The sequence below is a fragment of the Syngnathus typhle genome, linkage group LG2 (assembly GCF_033458585.1).
Source record: "Syngnathus typhle isolate RoL2023-S1 ecotype Sweden linkage group LG2, RoL_Styp_1.0, whole genome shotgun sequence".
NCBI lineage: Eukaryota > Metazoa > Chordata > Actinopteri > Syngnathiformes > Syngnathidae > Syngnathus > Syngnathus typhle.
In genome coordinates, this window is record NC_083739.1 from 21,843,942 (window position 1) to 21,863,019 (window position 19,078).

General features: G+C 40.6%; 1 protein-coding gene across 2 annotated transcripts in view; it reads right to left on the minus strand.

Moving 5' to 3' along the window:
- Nucleotides 1-1,588: 1,588 nt before the first annotated feature.
- The window catches only part of acot7 (acyl-CoA thioesterase 7), a 36,677-nt gene continuing 19,187 nt past the window's right edge, over nt 1,589-19,078 (minus strand). For both annotated transcript variants that reach the window (XM_061265939.1, XM_061265930.1), the window contains exons 4-9: nt 17,903-17,994; nt 17,363-17,471; nt 17,154-17,240; nt 10,324-10,440; nt 8,979-9,163; nt 1,589-1,985 (exon numbers count right to left, since the gene is read on the minus strand). In XM_061265939.1, the coding sequence (XP_061121923.1) occupies nt 1,887-1,985; nt 8,979-9,163; nt 10,324-10,440; nt 17,154-17,240; nt 17,363-17,471; nt 17,903-17,994 (689 nt within the window). In that variant the 3' untranslated portion in view covers nt 1,589-1,886. The remainder of the gene's footprint in view (nt 1,986-8,978; nt 9,164-10,323; nt 10,441-17,153; nt 17,241-17,362; nt 17,472-17,902; nt 17,995-19,078) is intronic.

A 19,078-nucleotide genomic window follows, 5' to 3' on the forward strand; every position in this document is an offset into this window, starting at 1 on the left:
TGGAATGAAAAGCAGAAAGGCGGTTGAGGTGGAGGGTGTGCTTCTGGGTTCCAGAACCATCACCAATAATTCCTGCACAAGGAAAGCCCTGCTGGCTCCAAGCCGAGATAACAGCAGCTAGCTGTAAAAAGGACTTTGCTGTGAGTGTTTCTCTGGTCTCTTGTGTGTGTGAGACAACCAGGGATTCCACTGTTTTTGCCCATATTGTGTGAACCAAAGATGGAAGAATATTGACTCACGTATGTCAACAAGCTTTTGATGCTTTACAGAATTCATGTCTCTTTTCATTCATGTGACCTTGAATGTGAATGTGGCTCAGGTTTCTGTGTGAAAATAAAGCTCCTCAGGCTGTCAAAAAGAAATAGACCATGTATCTTAAGAAATACAAGTGTTGACTCTGTAATGATAGCTGAGAGTACTTGATTCCAACACTGACGTTACACTTCATCTTTAATCCATCGTTACGAGCCCATAATGGTTTTCCTCTTGCTCGAGGCCATCCTCCATCCTATATAAGTGGCCTTGTTGCCCTCTCTACTCTCTGATCCATCATTGCTCTCATTCAGATGACATGACCACGTGCTTATGGGCTTCATTTTGTGTTCCCAATTTGGTTGATATACAGCTTCCTCTGGTGTTTACAACCTTGTTTGTTCTCTTTTATGTTCAGTCCCACATTCCCAAACTTTAGCATGTTAGGTTGACTGAAGATCTCTCTCTCTCTCTCTCTCTCTCTCTCTCTCTCTCTCTCTCTCTCTCTCTCTCTCTCTCTCTCTCTCTCTCTCTCTCTCTCTCTCTCTCTCTCTCTCTCTCTCTCTCTCTCTCTCTCTCTCTCTCTCTCTCTCTCTCTCTCTCTCTCTCTCTCTCTCTCTCTCTCTCTCTCTCTCTCTCTCTCTCTCTCTCTCTCTCTCTCTCTCTCTCTCTCTCTCTCTCTCTCTCTCTCTCTCTCTCTCTCTCTCGCTCTTCTCTCTCTCTTTCTCTCTCTCTCTCTCTTTCTCTCTTTCTCTCTCGCTCTTTCTCTCTCTTTCTCTCTCTCTCTCTCTTTCTCTCTTTCTCTCTCTCTCTCTTTCTCTCTCTTTCTCTCTCTCTCTCTCTCGCTCTCTCGCTCTCTCGCTCTCTCGCTCTCTCGCTCTCTCTTTCTCTCCTAAATGCATTTTTAGGAGGGCGTCATTGGCAAAGTGCTTGTAAATAGGAGACACCGTACTGTAAATGCCATTGAATTTAGATTTTGGTAGTACAAAAAAGACTGAAAGAGATTATGAAAGTGATAAAGCAGGAGAATGGAGACTCCGCGTGCACATGGCGGCTTCACAGCACGAAGCAAAAGAGAGCAGTGAGCTAGTGTGAGAGCAACGGAGGAGTGCAAGGGTAAGGCGGAGGCAGGGGGGGGGGGGCTTTGGTGGGAGACATGGGAGTTGAGTCAAAGCCCCCCAAGCACCTCCCCCTCCCTCTTTCATTTCACTGTGAACGACAGTGGTGAAAAGATGGGTGGCATGTCCTCTTTGCCAAGGCATGCCCAAGACAATGACATCATCCTCATCCACATAATCATCATCAACCGAGCAAAGACATTAGACAAGCTCAGAACTCAAGTTCGGATAATTTATTCCTTCATTTTCCTTTTTCATTTTTATATTTACTTTTACCCTGTATACTTCATTAGGTCCTTTGAAAAGCTTCAAGTCAAAGTCTAGTCTGTAGTAGCATCCCACAAAAGTAAACTATTTCTCTGTTATTTACCAATTTTATATATATTATATAGGTATATATTTGAATGAGATTGCTTTGGTGCATGAAGCATGTCAAGTTTCAGTAGGACGCTACAGTTTACAGAAGACGATGAGAAAATGGGCTTTGTTTTCCTTTGGCGTTATGTTTCAGATTTGTCACTGCTTGGCCTCCTTCTCTGAAAGTCTCTTGGCTTTATTCATGACGTAACGGGCTTGGCCTTCATCGTAACGCCTCTGCTCCTCCTCGCCATTAACCTGAGTAGAAATAAAACAAACAAATGCAAAATATCATCTCATTAACTATGATCTTAACATCCGTAATAATTGGGGATTCACTGTATTTTGGATACTTTATTTGGATTCCTGAAAGTGGCTTTAGAATAAAGGAACATTAGTATGTCACTCATTAGATTGTAAAGGTGAACACTTAAGAAGTTCTCAAAGCAATTGTGGCCTCTGGGCTCGCCTTCGCTAGGATTCATTGCAAGAATTTCTTGAGCTTGAATTGAAAGTTTGAATTTACGGGGATTAGCCACGTGCTAGCGGACAGTTTAATTGAACTGCTTGGCCACTTAAAACAGCTTGGCCACCCACAGCAAGAGCACCCACGCTAACTATTACAGCGCAGCCGGTACTCTCTCGCTCATCTACCTCACCAGACAGGGGAGCACGCGTGCGACCGTTTATTTTTAAATACTCTCTGCAAGTGAATATCAGCATTCATGGCTTATTCAGACAGAGGCTCTCCAATCTGCTCACACCAGGGGGTTGGCACATTTGTGAGCACCTGCCACTCAGCCGAGCGTCGAGCTAACAGATGGCGCTTTAACTTTATGGAGCGAGCAAGGTGGAAACACATATGACAAAATGTCAGCATTTTTGGGAGAAGAGCAGGGGTCTCCTCTAAAATGAGATGACAATTTCATACAAATGCACTACAGAGGGGACTTCTCTTCATGTAAATGTTGAGACAAGCCCATCCTCAATTGAACGGGAGGTAGGCGTGGAGGACCTTGCACAGAACCCCAAGCTCAACCACATTTAAAATCTTTGAGATGAACTACTACAGACCTGGTTGAATGTGTTCCCAGAAAAGTGCACGCTTTTTTAGGTGCAAAATAGTGACCAACTAGATCTATTAATACACTCATCACTTCGTGTAGGCTATGCATAACAATTCTGTCCGTGCAATGTATTTGAAAGTTTTTGTGCCATACACAAGTTGGAATGAGTTCTCTGCCAAGGAAGAAATAAATTAAAGATTTGTGTTGGTGGTAGCATATCTTGCCATCTGTTAAAAAAATGACTTTGCTCAAGCTCAGAAAGTTTACTCAAAATGAATTCAATTATTTCAAAACACCAAGAAAGATACCACTTGCCAGAAATGTATAAGATGTTTATCAGTAGTTGGCATTATAAGCAATCATTAATGGCTTTGTCTATTTATGTTGACTGAGAGACAGTATTACTGAAGAGAGTGCACATTGTGTTCCCTTAAAATGGTTATTCACAGAGCAGCTGCAGCTGAATAACTATGATTATCCGAATGGTAAAGACTCCCATTTCCCCTGCACATTATTTTCATTGAGTTTATATATTTTGTTATCGACCAAATATCAGTTCCTCCGAGAACAAAGTAAAAGTTGGACAGAAATCTAAATGCCATGTCAGAAAGCAACTACCGTTTTTTTCCGTGTATAGTGCGCAAAATTTAACTAATTTATTGTCCTAAAATCTGGGGTGCGCATTATACATGGGTACAAAAATTGTTTAATTTTTTAAATTTTTTTTTAAATTTTTTTTTTTTTTTTTAAAGAAAGTCATGGTACAACATACGACCGCAATGCTCTCGTATCAGACGCTTGCTCGGTCACCTGCTCGTTTGCTGTCTGTCACAATGTACCCTACACAAATCCGAAACATTTGTTGCGGCTCCGAGTCACGACGAGGGGCAAGTTTTGGTTTCCAAGGGTGTTTTTATTCCTCTTCAACGTCTCTCCCATACAGAGCCGCCTTTTTCACGTCCGCACGCCTTTTTCACATGCGCGCACGGAGCGCTGGTGCGTTTACGGGCAGTCGGAGAAATCAACGCCAACAAAAAAAATTACATCCAGACTAGTTAAGACCATACCAAAGACTATAAAAATGGGACCCATTGCCTCCCTGCGTGTGTGACGATCATTGGGACTTAAAAAAAAAAAAAAAAAAAATTTTTTTTTAAAAATCATAAAAATTGGGTGCGTATTATACATGGGTACAGGCTTTTTTCCAGCATCAGCATGCCATTTTTAGGGTGCGTATTATACATGGGGGCGCATTATACACGGAAAAAAACGGTACTAAAAACTACTGACTTCTTCAAACAAGTGTTCTTGTTTGGAATTAAAGCCTTGCATTCATGGTTTTTTTTTATTACACAAGGAAATGAACAATGGGATGCAGTGATGTGTTGATGCGACATCAACACAGTCGCAAATGTCTCAACTCAGCCACGCTTGTCGCCATTAACCCATTGCCTGTCGAGTTGAAGGCTCGGCGTCTAAAAATAAACACTGCATTACTTGGACTACAGCGAGTTGCCAAGAAAACCAGGCTCGTTTTCATTTTAAGGGACACCAGCTGAGTCTCTGCCACTACAGAAGGCGGGAGGAAGCCAGCCTCGAAGGAAGAGGCGGAAGGAAGCATGGTGTTAAAAGGAAGGTAAGATGCAAGGAAGAAGGGTGAATGAGCCCAAAATGATGACAGGTAATGGAGGAAGATGAGAGGAAATAACTGTGAACAAGGATAAAAGGAGACAGAGAAAATGAGCGTGACCACAGAAAGCATATGGAGAACGGGTCAAGTGGAATTAAGGAAGGAAGGAAGGAAGGAAGGAAGGAAGGAAGGAAGGAAAGGAGGAAGGGAGGAAGGAAGGAAGGAAGGAAGGAAGGAAGGAAGGAAGGAAGGAAGGAAGGAAGGAAGGAAGGAAGGAAGGAAGGAAGGAAGGAAGGAAGGAAGGAAGGAAGGAAGGAAGGAAGGAAGGAAGGAAGGAAGGAAGGAAGGAAGGAAGGAAGGAAGGAAGGAAGGAACACATTGAAAGCATCCTCTGATAATGTGTTATCTATTAGTCTACAAAGAGTGCTGTCAGGCATCTTCACTTCTCTTATCGTTTGTCTGTGGCCCAACACAAAAATGATGCTGCTTCTTTTTGCGGGAGATACCAACAGCTTCCCCCCCCCGCCCCCACACACACACACATGCGCTGTCCTCCTTCCCCAATTTACATTACACACACAATTGCGGAGACCCAGCTGAGCTAAACTGGGAAATTCTAAAAATAGAAACAGAGTGGGCTCGGTGGGGAGGAAGCCTGGTTGAGAGATAGGCGTGCTAGGGTGTGGGAACCACCTGAATCCAAAATAGCAGAATCTGTCTGTCACCTGGACTATTTATAGAGAACAACTGGAGCTGAATCTGTTACAATGTCATGAAATATTCATCGGATTCATTGTGTCACTTGGCTATTTAAAGATCATGTATGGTGACTCAAATGTAAATGTAAGCTGTATGTTACACAGTTTCATTAAAGCTCCAACTTCTGATGAAATATATATTTCTATTTGATTATTATTATATTCATTTATTTTGTACTGAATATAAAAGTAGTCTTGTCAGGCTTGAGGTGTCTTTGGGCCATTACAATCTCTGGTGTGTAAATAATTTATGGGTTTTCGTATTCCATGCCATGGCTCAGTCTTTCAAACACTGTATAGAATGGTGCTTGGCATACGACTTTATTTCATTCCATGATCACGCTTGTCATGTAAAACACACATATTTCAAATCATCTATTCCCATTGAAATGAATGAAAATACCATTAATCCGTTCTATCTACCCCGAACAATAAATGTAGTGTTTGTTTTATTGAAAAATTGCACTCTATAACAAATTGTACTTATTTTATGCTTGACGCATCTGAAGTGGTGCAGGCTGGACTCCGCACGGAATGTACATGCGTCAAGCATAAATCAAGCTTAAATTCAAAGAAACAAAGCACTGGAAAAAAGCGTTTGCAATGCATGCGATCGTTAGGGTTATCATCAGGTGTTAATTGGATTGATAAATTCCATTTTATTTCCTGCTCATGATAATGAATCTCTGTGGTGCACAGAGGGACAGCCATTAGGTGCCGAGCCAGTAATGGAGCAATAAGGGTTCAAATCATTTTTATCTCGTTTCGTTACTTGTTTAAGCCAGCAGGAAGACCGAAATAGCCAGATTTAGCCTCGTGTGCCTCTCTTTCTCATAGACGAACATGCTTGGTGATGTCTTTGAGCTAGAGACAAAAAAACATTTAGGTGCTGTTCTTTCAAACAAGCGTTCATTTGGCATGCTCCACCAGACTCGTCCATTTACAGAGCTGAGAATGAATTATTAAAATCATCAGAGCTCATTTTTGTTGTTTTGCTACTCTTTTGATTGAATCAAGGCGTAGAGATACATTACAGCTCGGGCTATCATGGCTGCGGTTCCGTGCCATAAAAACAATTGGATGGGAACAGCTCATTCAAGATGCAAAAGTGGCTCTAATGAATGCGTGGACGCGGGCACACAAAAAGCGAAGCAAACACACACTTGTGTCGAATGGAAATGCGGACGGTGGAAGACGCTATTGAGAATGCAGACTGGCAGCAGAGGTGGGTTGGATTCAAATGTCTTTATAGCGCCAACAAAAGCAAACAGGTGTGTTACCACTCCCACCACCCTCAGCCCCTCCTGCACCGACCACCATTCACTCAATGTAGCACAATTAACACATTATGTTCCTTGAACAGTCTGAAATATACTAAATCAAAAACTCTTGTTCTTGTCCTAGCTTGAATACTGCCCCGTTCAGCCACACATACACATGCACACGCTAGAAACATACTAGTAGCCATTTTGAAGAAACGTCAGTACTAGGGGTGTAACGATACATCGATACACATCGATTAATCGATATAATGCTCTACGATTTATTGGCATCGATGCGAAAGGTAAACATCGATTTATATCGCCGTGTTTGACCTCGGACATTAGACGCAACTTTATTTTGAAATCCAGTTCATTGTTACTTGCTTCCTCTTTCCGGGAGCAGGGAGCAGTGCGCAGCGTTGTTGTGTTGTGAGCAGAGCACGCACGTGAAAGGGGAGGCGACAACTAGTACGCGGCTCCTGGGCTGGTGCTATGGCTAGTGTCCAAAAAAGACGAGGAAATTGGCTCCCCTTTAGGCTTCAATTCATTCGTTTGGAAGCACTTTGGATTCCAAAGAAAAGATGGCTCAACGGACAAGACACGTGCAGTTTGTAAATCCTGCCATGCGGTGATCAAATATTCAGGGAGCACAAATCTTGCCGCACATTTAAAGAAAAAACACGACATCAAAGTTCAGTGTTAAAGTAAGCAATTTGTATACTACAATACTCTTGTAATTTCCTAAATAAAGAGTTTGCAGTACCTTGTTGATTTTGCGTATGAATTGTTATAAATCAGGATATTGTTCTATATTTTTTTATTTAAAAAAAAAAAAATCGATCGTAGAGCACTATATCGCGATATATCGTGAATGAATCGCAGCAGGCTTTAAGATATCGGCAAATATCGTATCGTAGTTCTTTATATCGATATTATATCGTATCGTGTGAAAACCCGCGATTTACACCCCTAGTCAGTACCGACCGAATGCCCGCCTCTGCTACTTGAAATTGATGAGTACTCAAATGTAAGTACTCATACTCTTAAAATGTTCTCGAAATTAAAACCATAGACAAACTAATCTGAGAACCGATTGGTGTCACATAACATCACAGAATTTCCATCTACCCAAGTCCCACAGGGGAATTAAGATGAAAATTGGACTGATGTGTGAAATCTTATTATCTACATGTGATCTGCTGAGCTGGATGGCAAGGCAAATACAATTTTGACCACATTCATCCAATGAAGATTGTTAGCCAGGATATCACATATATTCAACCATGTAATGACAACAACTAATGACAGAGACATCGTAGCCAAGCTAGGCTCACTCTTTCTATTTCACTTGTGCTTTTACTGTATTGAGTATAGACTTGGTTGTTTCACAAGTGATTACATTTATTTGTGTAAAAATAATAAAATATTTATACAAAATATCATCAACTATTTCCACAGCCACATGCTTATTGCACAGTATGCTGTACTAATCAATACAAATGTTGTGATATTTGCAAATATGAATAAAGTTTTCATCGGAAGACGTAGCGTGTTTTGCAGGGTCAACGTCTGAGGCCAGGCTTTTAGCTTCAAAACAATCAACCATGATTTTAAGCACTTGATGTACAGTATCTGCACAATGCTGCATAAAACAGGGAGGTTGCTCCTTTAAACAGATGGTAGTGTGTTTGCATATGAACAGGTAATGGATGAGGGTGTGCTGCACACCCAGCTCCAACAGCAGGTGTCCTATTGCACTCAGCAGGTACGTATACACATAAGCTTTATAAGCAGGTAGGAAGTGCGAAATCAGCCAAATGGTTAGCAAACACTCAGGGATCTTGTTAGGACATTAGGATTCAACCATGGCTTCCTCACGACAATATTGCAACACACAGCGATGCATTTCATCAAATGGAACTCGAATTAGCGGAATTACAGGCACTGCCTGTGTATTAACTGCCTGAAGGAGGACTCAAATATTCTTAATCATGATCACCTCATCATAATCCTTAAAGTACCACCAACAACTTCTCCCACATAAAATCTGAGTCCAATGCCTAATATAAGTAAGTTGCTACTTTTTAAATGGTTGTTACGCCACAAGGCATTTTCATACTGTATAAACTGATTTCTTAAAATGTAATTATTTTTTATTGGCACAAATGGTCATTTCACTTGAAGCCAATTCTGATTTAAACCTTGTTAAAATGCAAAAAAATATATATATATATATCCTTATCATTTTTAAGTGCACCAACCTATAGTGTCTAAAATGCTGTAGAAGCTCTTTAAGTGAATTTCAATGCTAAAAATAATTTCTCATTAAATAGATAAAAGAAAAAACTTGCAATCCTCTGTTGGTGGCTAAATATTATGCTTGATGATAAATCAAAACTAAGTCATTGCAATTTTAATACCATGGATAGATCTCACAGAATGAAATCACTCTATAAGGTGTCACTGGCAAGGACAAGAATGAATGACGGGCCCGAGACATTTAAGCGTCAAGGAGTCTGTAAGATGCTACCAACCTTGAGAGGAGGGACAGACTGAGCTTTGCCGAATTTGTCCAGCGAGATGAAAATGAAGAAGGCAGAGACTGCACGATAGGAAACTTTCTCCGCGTCAACCAATGAGCAGGCATCTACTACCACTTCTATTTCCATGGACTTGCTGCTGATGAATGTGAGACGGCCTGTGACGGTCACCACACAGCCTTGACAGGGGAAGAGCGAAAAGGAAAATGTATTTTTGTGTGTTTACATACAGCCACGTGCTTCTGATATCACTGTTGTCAAAGGTGAAACATGAAAAACATTGCAAGTTAAAATGACAACTTTATAAAGATTGTTACAATATTTAAAGACCTGCTGGTAACGAGCCAGGAAGGGGAAACATTATGCGATGTTGCACTGGATAGTTTTAGCTAATGAACATTATCTTAAACATCCACTGAGAGACAAAAGACACACGGAATGTTTTTCACTTGAATCAATAAATGAATCAATAAAATAAAAAGGTAAACTTTTTTCAAAACAAGTATTAGATCCACTTTTGTCCGTGAGGTTGTTTCTTTTTGATGCGCTCAAACTGTGTCATTACCGCAGGTTGCCACGGAAACATGGTGGGAAGGCATTATCCCTGCAGACTGAGTTCTATTTTGAAGCTCAAATAATAAACTAGACTACACGAAAAATGAGCATGTGTTTGTCTATGCTGCAGACATTTTTTGGATGTCACATCTAGATGTAGACTCTTATCGTCTGGATGCTTTAGAAGTTTATTTTGAATGTGTTGGCTTCGTGGCTTACCATCAAGCATTTTTAGAAAAAGGATCATTTTAAGATGGACAAAATAAAACTATTGCAAGGGTTGCAATCAGAGGTAGGCAAATTGTTGCAGTCCACATTTGAATTTTTAAAACAGACATATGAATCAGTTCATTTGTAGATAAGGTTAAAGTTCAAATGAGTACTGTATGTAAAGTATGTATGTTATTTTATTAATCAAACAAAATGTGTTCATCCTGTGATTTTGTTATTCATAATTAATTTATTTAGAATGTATTAAAATCCCAAATGCTACTTTGTATATTGCAGTGTATAATATATGAATAAATAATATAAATTACTTTAAAAATGAATGAATATTTTTGATTGACCAATTTTAGTGAGAAATAAATAAGCAGCTAATTTCTAAGCTTATAATAATGAAAAAATAAATAAATGGTTTTGCCAGACACCAAATGGATCCTTTGATGCTGGAGCAAATCCTAAATCATCTCATATAACCTTGGCTTGTCTCCCAATGCTTCAATTGTATAGTAATAAAGAGCATCATTAAAGGGTCTCAAGAGTTAAGCATTGTCATGGTAACCTTTCTTAATCTTGCGATGAAAGTTGATGGCATCCACAGAAGCCGTGACAATGTTGGTGTTGCAGTGGCGTGCTGCCACAATGCCGGCAACCTCATCCATCAGCTTCATGGTCACACCTGGCCAAAACACAGACAGGCATACTTCAGCCACATGCTTGACATCTACAAATAGGATCAGTAGATGAGTTACCCTTTCCATCAGAAGTCCTAAAACAAGTCAGTGGAGTGGTACCTTGAGTTGTACAATGTCAAGAATCTCGTGAATTTTGAGGTACTTCGGTATGGCTCTTGTACAGTATTCAAACAAAATTGTAAATGAAACAGACATTGGATAGAGGGCATCTGAAATTGTTTCTTGTGACCTTCTGGGTCACAGCTCCACTACGCCTCCCCTGCCAGCATATTTGGTACTGAGACAACAATCTGCTATTTATTTTGGGGAGCATTTTAGAACCAACTAAGCAAGAATGTTTCCATATCATTTGGAAGGTTTCAATAACTGAATGTGGAAATTTTCCAGAGTCAAGGTAAGGTGAAAACTTTTAATAAAGTTAATGATTCTCATCTACATACCAACATAATCATACGATCAAAATAATTTGTCAACCCTAACACCAATTTTTCAGTCAGTGTCATTGGCTGAAGGACATGTCAATCATTAGAACGGTTTTCTGGTGCTGAAATCACTACCAATATGTTTACATGACATTACCTGCAGCAGCATAGATTGTTTTTGGGACCGGTAATTAAAACATAAAACCTAGCAAGAAAATGCCGTTCATGTTTTTACAAGTTGCGTTTTGTTTTGTTTTCCGGAAATAAAAGATGAACAGAGAGGATTGAGACTACAGTACTTGAATAAAAGGCATATTTTTGAAGTGCAGAGGAGGAAGATTTAAAGTGAAAGACAGCAACTGACCTCAACATTTTATTTCAATGGGTGACCATACAAGCAAACTAGCCATTGCCTGATTCCTTCCTTCCTTCTCATTTACTTAATAGGTGACATATTCCCCTCTGGAAGGAACATGCCCAACTCTTAGCCATTTGCTACGATGCACTCAGCAGGGGGAACATTTTCATTTGTTTTCTTTGCCATTTTGTCTCAGTGACATCTATTAACATCTACATGCCATCTCTGAAAGAAGTGCAACTTTTAGTGATAAAATATGCTTGCTAGACTCATTCCCCCTGAGGTTAACATGCAACACAAAATCAATAAGTCTGCTAGGGATGGCTTTTTTGGCTCTGACCATCTGCACTTAATGTGTGGGAGTAGAAACAAGAATGTGCAGCCTGCTGCATTCACATAAAAGACAGCCTGTTCCGTTGCTTTAGAATAAAGTTTTGTATTACCCTGGCAATGTCAGGCTGGCATCTTGTTCCTCCTAAATCGATGAAGTATTTTGCTAATAAGGCTCCTAAAGCTTTGACAAGTTTCATATGGAACATTATGTCTTCTTGATTCTGCTTCATTCAGTTTTGTCGTCCGTGACTTCCCGTTTCCAATTTGATGTCACTTTTTAATGTCCCGTCCTCTCCTCTGATCTCATCAAGCTCTGCCTGATGCCCTTAAAATATCGGGCCGACGCTGATATTCTACATGTGCGGGTGTGCGGCCCAGCTCATCCTTATCACCAGAACTGAACAAAACAACATTGCCTCGTCCCATCTGCAGAATATGCATCATAATTGTTTTCAGGCAACTTCTACTCTTCCAAGGTGGTTGCTCCTGAAGTCCTAGTACCTATAATCTAGCTCAAGGTCAACACCAGTGTCAATGAGTGATTCTCAAAATGTGTAGGGTCTCTCTGGTGGTATGACCTAATTACATTTTCTAACTCAGCATATTTACAGATCGTTGAGTACAGTTGAGTTTTATTTTGCTTAAGTACAATATATTTGCATCTAATTTTGCTTTTTGTTTTCAAACATTTGTTTTTGTAAATAATTTAGCCACCTAAGCAAATTATTCGAATCTTCATACTTAACCAGGAATTGTGTGCCGGATTCTTTGAGTCTTCTGGCTGGCTTACTCAAGTAGTACTGAATCACTGTGGTCGGTGGATCTGTCAGTACAACTGACACGAAAAAGTGCTGAAGCGGAAATTACAGATATGACGAAACGATCTCTTGAGAAAAGAATTTCTGTCATTGTCGTCATTTTAGGAGAAAAGTAAAACCATAAACACTGTTAAACTTGGTGTCACGCAGTGACTCCTCGCCAGAGTGACACAACATTACGCTACCCAGTGGTCAAGAAGGTTTCTTCTGCGATGAACAAAGGTTCTCTGTATGGTAGATAATACAGTTCCCATTACGCCATGTACTGTAGAGCCGACGAAAAAGATTGACGGTGTGACTGAATGTGCGACTGAAAATGAGGACAAGCAAGGCCAAGACAGCCCGAGGGCCTCCGTTACACATTCCCAGGGTGACATGGCACATTATGACTCTCTTTGCCGTCGGGAGGGAACAACCCAGAGGGTGGATGGGGGGTTGAGGGGGCAGGCGGGATTGGGGGTGTCATGGCGTTGCTGTGTGTGAAGAGGAAAGAGAGCTCACTCCAAAGCGGGGAAAAAGTCCAATTAGTAAGCCAGTCCCAAGTGCAGCCCAGTTTGCCAAAGGGCAAAATACCTCTGTGATCACACTCCTTGCCACCATCCCCCCAAAGTACATTGTGCTGTAATGGTCGCAGAAGAGTAGAGGGAGGTCTTCAAGGCGGGCTTCATAGAAAATCAACATTTCATATGAACCCCCTCAGACTTTGTACAGTTTTGCCTTGGAGTTTGCTTTTCCACGCTGCAACGACAAGGCACTCTTAAAAGAACCATCCGCCCTTGTCCATATGCCGGTCGCCTCGTTCAACTTGTTTTTTCCCCCCAGACCTCTGCTATTCTCTATGCGAGTGTGTTGACGGGCACCCGATCATAACTGATAATGAGGCAGTGGGATTTCAACAGTCTATCTCAAGGGAAGATGCGTTTTCAATATGCGTTTGTCTATAGTGATGGAAGCAACTCGCACCGGAAAAAAGTCAGGTAGGTTAAAACGATGAAAAGCGGTTTAACGTTGTAACTCCACAAATGAATACTATTAAATCTTTGCATATGTTTTCAGCATTTACTTTCAAACCCGTATTTTGTATTTCGAAACAAATTCCCTTTACATGGTCTTAAAAGTGCTTACTGAGCATCAGAAGAGAAATGTCATCTCTTGGGAGTGCTGTGATACACTTTGATGTATGAGCCAACATACACTCACATGCATTTTTTTTTATTTGAATTACAATTTCCTGTTTAGAAATTGTGCATGTCGCAGTAGGGCAATCCTGATTTTCTCACATTACACTTATGTTATTTTTATTTTTTGATTTGATGGATTATGGTAAAAGTCATCTTTACGCCGATGATGGTCCATCAGTAAACTCACTGTAGGTCCTTTTATCACTTTTTATCCTCCTGTTGTTGCCCTCTGCTCAACTTTTAATCCCCCCCCTGCAAGTGCTTTCATCGTGGATAGCATCAATTGCTCAAACTGCCTCCTAATGAGCTGTAACTATGGAAACGGCTTCTGTTAATGTTGGTGCCTCCCAGAAATCTCCCCAAATCATTGTGGGAACCGGCATAAATGGTTGTTTTTCAAAGTACTATTCTTCCTTCAGGCTTAACTTAGCACACTGCTTACAAAATTACCGAGAAGTGCTGACTGTTATTGTGCACACTCCGCAACAGGCACAGCAACTGAGATGGAGTTTCTGGAATGGAAATGTTAGATTTATAATAAGTGGATGTTTATTTTTGTGGTTGTTATTTGGAACGGCGCAGAAATGCACTGCATCACACTGAGAGCAAGTTCTAATATTTTGCCATATTTATGGTCATAACCAACCCAAATAAACTTTTCAGTCAGCGTTTTCAGACGCTTTTCAAAATGCTCTTCTAATGCAATTTCTTCTGTAACCAAATCTTACTTAATTTGCATATATTGTATTGTGGATGCACAATAACACTTGGATTCTTATCTCATTCATTCTCAGTTGTATAATTTGTTTAACAATTCAAAGGTTGCAGTGCTGGGAATTCAAATAAATGCAACACTGTGCTTAAAACATGTCCTGCATTAGAGCACCTGTCAAAACAACTACTAAAGAACACCCAGCATCATCAAATGTTTCAATGAGCGTTCGAGATTTTACCATCTTTAAAAGGAAAGATGGAATTCTGAGTTTTGTATTTTTATTCTTCTTAGGCTTCTCAGAAGTAAGAAATCAAATATCGCCCCCCAAAATACATGTACATACATATAATTCATATATTTTTGTCCACCGGGGAAATCAACTGGTGTTTCCATGGAAACAGGTGGTACACTTCCTTACAACGTGGACTAATGATGGTGGGGGGCAAGATTAATGAGGACAAGTGAGCAGACAACTGTAAAAATGCAGCAAAGAAAAGGAATGTTAAGTTTGAAGACTCCCTCTGGTAATTAACATTGGCTAGCAACATCGTCACAAACCTTGCTCCTGCATTTACGACTGGATTCTCTTGAGCGGAGTAAGTTCTTTTTTAAGGGCTGGACTTACATGCTTTTCATTGGCATGAATTCTCCCGTCTGGACGTCTGACACACCCAACTGTCAAATTGTCAATTAAGACTTATTTCAGTGACAATGAAGGTTTTCTGGCAGTTATGAAAGGTGGAGTTTGAACTTGTGAATTTTAATGGGATCCATGAAAAACATAAGACCTTAAATTTGAAAATACCTTACGAGATTTTTAAAAATATTTGATGAAGTAAATGTCATTTAATTGCGACACTGCGTGTAGTTTTCCCACCCAAAATGTCCCCTTTTAAACATGTTTTAAATGTAGTTGAACACAAAAACAAATTGCATAACAAATGCAGAATATTGTACGGATTGTCATCTCAATTTACAGGCATATGCCTTTAAGAGAAATGACATGCGATATTGGCGAGTGTGAAAACATAGAGAATCACCTACGCATTACCTTGAGTATTTAAAAAAAAAAAAAGTTTCTTTAACTGACCAAATAGAGGCAACTGCTTAATGTCATAAAACAGCTGGATTGCATCAAATTGTATCCTCATTTAAATGGATGGAAAATTGCTGCAATGTCACCTATCTGTTGCTGTAGTCGAGAAAAGGACTCCTCAAGCTTTGCCGTGTTAACCAGCAGAGACTTCCCATACGTGCTCTTGAATGTTCCTGTGTTTATGCGTGTGCTTTATGTCTCCTTAGGCTGCAGCTAACTAGGTCACATCTCCACAGAGCGGAGGGGAAACATACAGAAAATGATTAGTTTGTATTGTCAAATAGAAGTACATTTCCTCAAGCAAGAGAGGCGGAAAGGGGAGGGGGAGCAAAAGGGAGGCTGCCTGACCTGACTCGTGCTTATGTAAACAAAACAAGTGTAGTGCAAGCAGCAGCACTGAGCAACGGGGAACATTGCCCTAATGAGCAATAGCATGTATAAAGACGGTGTGCGTTGCATGAGTCTTAATTGGACAGATGTCTCAGCAAGCTCTCCAAATTAAAAAGCCAAGCATGACACGTGCAACGTTTATCTGTCCTGCCTTGTTTGCTTCAATCTCTCTGGTCCCTGCCCTCCATGCGCTCTCTCTTGTTCATCTCGCTCACGTCTCTCCTGTTGTCCACATGATATAGGCAGGAATTCCAACAGCACCCAAAATGGCATATGGACAGAAGCATTTGGATACACCACTTCATCAAATAATTAATATGCCACCAGTAGATATGTAAAGGCATGCCCTTATTTCTTTCTGCACAACACATTTGTGCTGGCATTTTGTACTCGACAGCTCAAAACAAAGGTTATGTTCAAACACATTTCTTTCAAGAGTTAACGTAACTCCAGTGTACAGTACTGCACGGTCAGAAGCCAAAGCCGTATTCTCCTGTTGATTACTATAGAATGGGCAAAGCTACAACTTGGGGGGGCGGGGTGGGGGGAAGACTACACTTTCATTTAGTAGAGTCACTCTCTTTATGTTTATGTTGTGTCAAAACTATTTGACTGCAGTGGGTGAATTGTGTGCATTTGTTTAAGAAATGGGTTTGCATAGATGGTAGAGACAGCCAATCTCTGTAGTCTGCCAATCAATGTGAGAGCAAATGAGTTGATAAAAAATGCACCCTGAATGACACCCTGCTGCTATATCTTCCAAATGTTTAGTTACTGCTGTATTTTATTGATCTCCAGAGGAATATCTGATCCATAAATTAAGCCGCAAACCAGCCGCAATATGCATATTTTCGTTCTTAAATGAACCACCGGGTCCAAAGCCAAGTGTGGATACGTTGAGATACGCCCAATCCAAAAGGCATATGTCAGCCTTTTTTTTTTTTCCCCAACAAGCTGTCGAAACTGCTACCCAATAAATATGAAGTACTAGGACCTCTTTGGGGAGTGGCTATAAATGTGTCAAAAGGATTGGGGACCAATAAATCACAAGGCAACTAAAGTGCAAACTATGGGTGATTAAATCACATTGCTGTGTGTGGTATTGAATGAGATTAAGCTGTGTCCTAGGTGATACTGTCCTGCTTTAGTCATGCAGGTGGCGGTAATGTTCATTTTAGAAGTGGGTGCAAATTGCCAAAATCACTGTGATATCACGTGCTGAAACAATATCAATGACATTATCGTTTGATTGAATTTAACTCGACTTTCATCATTTACAGTCGATGGAAGCAAATTGAAAATAGTCATTCAAGCCCTAGTAGCTGTTTTACATGCTGGCCTTTGTCAGCCGTGTGGAATGAGTAAGGCAAGCCAATGAACTCACCTCCATGAACAAAGTCGTGGAGTGTGCAGTCCGAGGGACCCACCAGATGGATCAGGCTGGACTGACTGAAGCCAACTGTGTGCTTTTCTGTAATGGAGCACAACAATCCATTACAGTACATTTTGCTGCCGCTGTTTGCATGACCATTATAGGACTACTTAGTTTTGTCTTTTTAGAACCAATTACGTTCTTCTAAGTGAGTCTGTTACCTGGCTTGGATGGAGGTGGCACAACTTCAACCAAATCGTTGGTTTTGAGTCTGGCTGTCTTCTGAGCCTCATAGCGCTTCCGACCCTCCGCCTCTTGTTCTGCGTCAAACTACACATACATTTGTGATGGAAAAATTGATGCCATGGGATGTTTTGCATTGCTATGCAATCGTGTAATGAACCTATTCATTTACACCTGTTCTTCACATATAAAGCTCCAACCTCTCCTTTACCTTGCATGTGGTGTGTACATTGTGTCAAGATAGCAAAGAATGATCTATGAATTGCTCTTGATGACAGAGGGAACTGCTTCTACGTATATCATAAGACTATTTTGTGATGTGAAGCAAAGATGAGGGCGATTATCCTTGCTGGGGACATGGATGAGCTAGAGTCTATCTCAGCGGATTTTGGGCAAGAGGCGGGGTTATTTCAGATGTTGCGTGACCATTTCTTGATCAGCTGGCCTCTCCGTGAAAGATAGGAGCCTGGAGAAATGCCAAAGTTTGGTTGATTAAGGTCAGGACATCTGAAATTTACCTTGATAGGCGGCACCTCCATGATCTTGTCGACATTCTGCAGAGAGCAGGGCACGTACCATAGCACGGCCCTGTTGACCAGCTTTTTGGCACCTGCAGTCAGACAGAAAAAGGTCACCGTCTTCTACCCAAGGAAAATGTCATTGAGAGTAAGGAAGCTTTCTTCCCTCAATATGTTTTGAAACTAATAAATGAATTGGGCAGCTCGTGCAACGTCATCATTGATTGGCGGTGAGAGAAGCCTGTTGACAGCTGCAACTAGTAGAAATGTTGACTACTAAAAATTGATGTACGTGCTATGAAGTGGAGAAATAATTCCTAAACTTTGAAGAGAATTAGGAGGAGAACTATGTGGACATCTTGAAATAAGTATCTTTGTATGCAGTTTCACTAATATAATAGAATTTTCTAGAGATAAGATAAACTGGCTGGAATTTTGATAATATCCAGTGAGCCACCATTTCAGAATCAGACATCATTCTTAATAGAAAATAAACTTGAGAATTGCAGAGTGGTGGGGTCATTTTGTTTTTGGTCTTGTGATAAACTACTTGTAACAAAAGGCCAGACAAGTCTCTTCGTCATTAAAAGGAGGTCAAGCTCACATGACCTTCTATGTCGGTTAGTTCCAATACACATAACATTTAGGGGGAGGTGGAATGTTCCATCTGCCTTGCAGCACCACGAGGCAGAAGATCAGAAAATAAACCTTGTAAAACTTCACTTCTCATAGCAATCAGGCGGAGAAGTTGTCATGGTGATATCTGCTCTATTCTCCCGACACTTACCTAGGGTGACCAGATTTGGGTTTCTGAAAAAGAGGACACCTTTTTTTGGGAGGGAGTGTGGTCATTTTTAGTGGGCGGGGTCATTTTGGGGGGGGGGGGGGGCTGGGGGTCATTTGTGTCATAACATATAAACATACATATAAAATAACAAAAACTTATTTACACTAACACTAACTAGTTTTATAGTGGTACACTAAGTAAAAAAAGACAAAAGAAATACGGCCATCGGTGCAGCATTTGAAGAAGAAAAAAATGCTCCTCTTCAGTCCTCCTCTTGCGTAGCAAAGTGACTAGATTTGAGGAGAAGGCCGTGACTTATTTGCAAACAATACAGAAAAACCTGGAATTGAGTGAAATGGAACGGAGTGGTAATTCTATTGACAATGTAC